Raw genomic sequence first — 6,295 nt, 5'->3', positions numbered from 1 at the left:
AAATTCAAATGACTGCAGGTCATGAGGCTCACGTACCAAATTCAGATTAAGTCAATTTCAGATCATTAAGAACAATAGATCAGTCAGTTGAAGAATGATTCGTTTCCAGGCAATTTCCCTCCTCTGTGATGCTAGAGAATATTCTGTTCCAGTCAGAAATTGATTATAATTGTTGGCTGGGTTGATTCATGGTAGATTTCATATTCAGATTATGCAAAGCAGCTTGCATGGAAACCTGAGCATTCACTTCTGACAATACAAGACCTGCGCAGTTTAGACACAGGGCAGAAAACTCAGATCCTTGTCTCAACTATTGCCAAGTCTGCTTATCCAAGTTGTACTGGCAAATTCTTCTCATTACACCTCCTTCCAGAAATCACACACCTCAGATGAGGCAATGCTATAGAAAATGCACCAGACTACAACAAAATCTTTTCTCTAAATAATATTAATAAAACATTTACAAAGAATGCATTAACGTTTGGATTTGATTGCAGTAAAAATCAACATTTGTCCTTTTTTTAGTTAGCAATATATCCTCTGCTTTGTGAAATAATATTAGACCAAACAGATATTCTGATATGTATGTTTAATTTCCCTGCATTTTTTTTCACTTAACAAGATCAAGTAACAAGGAAGTTGTCTGATGTAGTGCTGACACTAACATTCCAATACTAATACTGTTGAAAAGGCCTATGTAATAGTAATTGTATAAACTCATAAAAACACTATACTATAGGAGTCCAAACATAAAAGTCAGACAGTCTTTCTAACCTGTTACTTGCCTTGTAGCCACAGGAAAAGGAGCAAGATGGAAGTCAATAATCTTCAATTCTGTTTCACAACCCTCACCCTCCAAAACAATAGAAAATACTATTTTTTTTTGTCTTGACTTAAATGTCTGATAAAGAAATGTCACTTAGTATTTACCAAACATCCATCTATTCAATTTGTGAGAAAAAAAAAGTGAAAACTTTACAATGTACAAAAAATGACAAGGATTTACATGGCCTACCTAAATATCTTTAAATTTTTTTTAAGCACAAAGTTGATTTGTACAAGTTACAAAATGTAAACATGGCAAAATAAATAGTTAAAACAAGTGACAAAAGGATCCCAATTTCATGCTCATGATCCCATAGATTTGTGTCATTTTCATTCTGTTGTAATTTCAAGTGCAAAGCATGATGAATATCTAGTATTCAAGTAACAGAAATACATATGATGATACAAATAAACTATTGTACAAGGTAGTGATCACCTGAACTTTACAAAATTTACATTTATATATATAGACAGAATTTTACATTAATGATATGACACCATTCAGGACCACATTTAGCACTTGCAATTGATTGGGTGCCTTATTCTGCATTCTTTCTGGAATGCAATATTTCCATCTCTATGTCTTAGAAGAGGTGCGTCGGTAGAGGTTATGTCACCTCCATTGCTACTGTTTTATCCACAATACCATTCAATAATCTTTCTGGTTCACTGCTCTCCCTGCAAGAAAATAAATGATGCTTAATTTGTATAAACATTACACATGTACAACATGATTCTTGAAAAAGCAACGCATGTAGATAAAGGTAAGTTTTTAAATCCACATAAAAGAAAATCTAAGGAACACTTTCAATGCACAGACTGCAATATTAACATAAGAACAAAATTAATTTGATGTAGTTTACTTTCAAATACTGGTAGTTCAATCAGTGATGAAAACAGATCTCTATTCATTATTTCTGTCACATTTTTAATTTATGCTGTATAAATCCAATTTTGTTATTCAGGATGAGCTAATTTATTTCCAAACTGAATCACCAATCAGCAAATTACACCTCAATCGTTCATTTTATACATTTGTGGCATTTATAAGAGGCAAATATCACTGTTCACTACCCAATCCCCTCAACCCAATGAAGTTCACTGCACAATTTAACTCAACAGTTACAATCTTATCCAGATGTATGAAGCCTAGAATAAAACTGCTGCCTTGAAAAACTTTCCTGAGGTTTAATCATTCTGTTAGTCATGATTTTAGAATAATCCTGAAGGGAAAACATACTTAATCCTTGAGAGCTATAAGAAAAACAACGTACCAATGGCACACTACAAAAGTAAATTAAAGTCTACAAATAGAACTGAAATCGCACATTTGCACCATTAATACAACTGAAGTAAAAGCTAGTTAGGGAACTGTAAATATAGATAAGACTTCAATACTTCTCAGAATATTGTGGAAAATATGAATCAATTATAAATTTCACACAAGCTATCCAAATTCAAAAAATGCATTAACTAGATACAAAATTTTAATTGTCAACACTGATCCAACATTTTAAATGAATGCAGTTTTAATATCTAAAACATTCTTGCTCAGAAGAATGCATTAAATGATCCAAAAGCTGCATCATGCAATTTCACCCTTCAGCTATCACTTCCATTCCTCCTGGCTTGTTAATGTACACCTGTTGCATATCACTTATTTTACAAGGCAAATGAAAGAGGTCATTGCAAACACTTCAATGAGGAAAAAATCTGACTGGCCTCATTAAACTTACATCAGTGCTCCCCATAAGGATTTCTTTTTCCAAATAAAGCACACATACACACGTTGCAGAAGGATCTCTTATCAACATGTCTGAGATAACAGACTAAAAGTTAGTTCTCAGAAACTACTTAAGCCCCTTGAGAATACAATTACGTACAGCTTCTTTACCTACCTAGACAAGCTACTGATGGCACTACTGGGGGTCACTTTTGGCACCCTGTCAAGATTGGTAGCAGCTGTGGCCAGCTTTAAGGCAGAAGGAGAAGGTGCTGAAGTCCTTGTACTGAGATGCACATTGACAGGAGTAACCACATTCATACTATTTAGCCGCACAGCAGTTCCTATACAGGAATTGTTCACTGGAAATGACTGGGGACTGCTTGTGCGCAATGCAGGGAACACGTGATTTGCTGAGGTGCGACTGACAGTCCGTATAATTTGTACAGTAGACAATCCTGGACTGGTGGAGGAAGTAGCACTGGATGTTTGAAGATTCCGATAAGTGCCTGTTAAAAGAAGTAAAAATATCAATTTAAAAATGGTTAATCTCTTTGCATATGAATAGTAAAGTAGTTTTAAATTTTTACTTGCATCTGCACAAACTAAAAATTGCCCAACATTAGAATTTTGAAATTGAATAGCAACAGAAACAATGTTTTTATGCAGACAGTTCAAACACAAACTTTTAGAACCTCCAACTCATTATACATGCTTCCAAGTTCTAGATAAGAAAACTAGAATTTGGAACACAGGATTTTGTTTTTGCTACTGAGCCAGATGTACAATTTACAAATCTCCCACAACTTCTTCTGGCTGTAGAAACTTGGTTTTGTAATATTGCAATGCCAGAACATAACATTACCAGTTGGTTTAGGATCAATGCATATTAAACTCTTGGATTCAAAATTCTGGTTATAGGTAGATGACCAAATAGTTTAAAAGGAATGCAGATCGAGAACAAAAAAAAAGTACAGTACAGGAACATGCCCTATGGCCCATCAAGCCTGTACCAACATGACACCTTTCCAAAACAAAATCCTTGTACCTCTACACGATGCATATCCCTCTATTCCCTGTCTATTATGTATCGATCAAGATGCCTTTTGCCATTGTATCCTCTTCTACCATCTCCTCAGGCAGCACATTCCAAACACTTAACCTCTGTGTAAAAAAAAACTTGTCTCTCCCATCTCTGTTAAACTCACTCCTTTTACCTTAAGCCTATGTCCCAAAGTAATTGACATTTCTACCCTGGGAAAAAGATGCCAATTATCCATTCTATTCATGCCTCTCATAATTTTGGGAACATCTATCAAGTTGCCCCTCAGCCTCCAACATTCAAGAGAAAACAAGCTTAGTTTGTTCAATCATTTTTCGTTGCGAAACCTTTTCTGCACCCTCTACAAAGTCTCCACATACATCTGGTAGTGTGGGACCAAACTGCACACAATATTCCAAATGTTGCCAAGTAATGCTCTTACAGCTGCAACATGAATTTCCAATTTTTATATTCCATACCCCAACAGATGAAGGCAAGCATGCCATACACCATCCCGACTACTTTATCCACTTGTGTTACCACTTTCAGGGACCTGTGCACCAGTGGGCCTAGATCCCTCTCTATGTTACTTTGTAGGGTTATGCCATTTACTGATTACCTCCCACCTGCATTAGACCTTGCAAAATGCATCTCTTGCATTTGTCCAGACTAATTTCCATCTGCCATTTCCCTGCCCAAATCTCCAGCCTATTAATATCCTGCTGTATCTTCTGGCAATCCTCCTCATTATCTGCAGCTCCCCCAAACTTTTTGTGTTGTCTGCAAACTTACTAATTAGACACCAACATTCTCCTCCAAATCATTCATACAGATTACAAATAGCAGGGGTCCCAGTACTGATTCCCCAAAATACCACTGTCATGTATTTCCCATCAGAAAAACAACCTTTCAAATGCTACTCTCTGTCTTCGAGGACCAAGCCAGTTCTGTACCTGTCTAACCAGCTCACAGCAAATCCCAGGTGAACTTTAGTTCGGCAACATTTGAAATATTGCGTGCAGTCTGGTCACCACACTACCAGAAATATGCGGAGGCTTTGTAGAGAGCGCAGAAAAGCTTTACCTTCTGTATCAGCCTGCCATGAAGGACCTTGTCAAAGTCCATGTCCACAACATCCACTGCCCTGCCCTCAATCATCTTTGTCACATCCTCAAGTTCACAAGACACAACCTTCCCCACACAAAGCTATGCGGCTTAATAAGTCCATATTTTTCCAAATGTAAATAAATCCTGCTCCCAAGATGTTTCTCCAAATATTTTCCCTACCATTGACATGAATTAAACTAGCAAAAAACATAAATGACACAAGTCCTCTGCAGGCTAGAGCAGAAGAATTAACAGGAAATGGCAGAGAAATCACTTTTCGGAAGATACAAAAAAAACCCAGAAAGAGAGATTCAAGGGACTAGTAAGAAAGCTGAATTGAAAGAAATCAATACTAAAAGAAAAGTAGTTTTGGAAAATTAATGGGACTTAGAAGTTGACAAATCGTGTGGAAATGACAATCTGCATTCTCGAAAATGAACGTAGGTGCCGATAGAGATGGTAATCATCTTTCAAAATATAGAGATTCTGGAACCATGTCTGCAAATTGGGAGATTCTTCCTTAAATAGTGGATATTTCGAAAGGGGAGAGAAAACTGAGAACTTCAAATCTGTTAGCTTGCTTTCAGCAGTCAGAAAAACACTTGAATCTATTATGAAGAAAGAGGGGTAAGTCAATTATAATTAAGAGGAGAAATTTCTTCAGTCAGAGGATAATGCAACTTTTGAATTCTGTACCCAGAGGGCTGTGGGAGTTCAACAATTGAGTACATTCAAAGCAGAGATCAGTAGACTTCCATATACTCATGACATCAAAAAGGTTATGGGAACAAGACAGCACGGTGACACTGTGGTTAGCACTGCTGCCTCACTGTGTCAGGGACCTGGGTTCAATTCCAGCCTTGGATGACTGTGTGGAGTTTGCATATTCTTCTGCTGTTTGCATGGGTTTCCGCCAGGTGCTCTGGTTTCCTCCCACAGTCCAAAAGATATGCAGGATAGTTGCAATGGCTATACAAAAAATTGCACCGTAGTGTCTAGGGAAGTGCAGCTAGGTGAGTTAGCAGTGATTCAAAACACCAAGCCGAGCTATGGAGAAGGTCGGGGTGGGATACTCTTTCTGGCCTCTTTCTGCACTGTAGGAATTCTATGACAGTGCAGACAAATGCCTTTGAGTAGATGATCAGTTGTGAGCAGGTGCGATGGCTGGCCTCCTCCTGCTCATATAATAAGAGCATTGTTTTAGAGACATAAAAACTAAGAACAAGGAAGTGATGCAGTAGCCTGACTACCACACTCAATTCTAGACACCATGTTTCAGGCAGGACGTCAAGGCCTTGGAAAGGATGCAAAAAAGATAACAGAATGATATCAGGGATGAGAATCTTCAGTTGTGGAGAGACTGCAGAATTTGGTTGTTCTCCTGAGAACAGATCTACTCAAGTTATTTAAATTTTGGCTAAGATTACCAGTTTCACCAAGTTCAAATGAAGACAATCCTGAAAGTACAACCACAGATATAACCCAGCCCGACTTGCGATTACTGAAATACCATTTGGTGATGTACATGAAAATAACTGGCAGGTTTGTCAACATCTGTCAAGATTAACACAGAATCCATGCTTCACCACCTGAAACAT

At 37.4% G+C, this 6,295-nt stretch overlaps 1 protein-coding gene across 5 annotated transcripts in view; it reads right to left on the bottom strand.

Moving 5' to 3' along the window:
- Positions 1-574: 574 nt before the first annotated feature.
- The window catches only part of epc2 (enhancer of polycomb 2), a 72,707-nt gene continuing 66,986 nt past the window's right edge, over positions 575-6,295 (bottom strand). For all 5 annotated transcript variants that reach the window (XM_087989246.1, XM_043694133.2, XM_043694132.2 and 2 more), the window contains 2 exons: positions 2,724-3,057; positions 575-1,503 (listed from right to left, as the gene is read on the bottom strand). In XM_087989246.1, the coding sequence (XP_087845372.1) occupies positions 1,434-1,503; positions 2,724-3,057 (404 nt within the window). In that variant the 3' untranslated portion in view covers positions 575-1,433. The remainder of the gene's footprint in view (positions 1,504-2,723; positions 3,058-6,295) is intronic.

Source organism: Chiloscyllium plagiosum, unplaced genomic scaffold, assembly GCF_037043375.1.
Source record: "Chiloscyllium plagiosum isolate Xiang-an unplaced genomic scaffold, Cpla_swu_hap1 HiC_scaffold_7, whole genome shotgun sequence".
Lineage (NCBI taxonomy): Eukaryota > Metazoa > Chordata > Chondrichthyes > Orectolobiformes > Hemiscylliidae > Chiloscyllium > Chiloscyllium plagiosum.
This window is presented reverse-complemented; position numbering and strand designations above follow the sequence as displayed.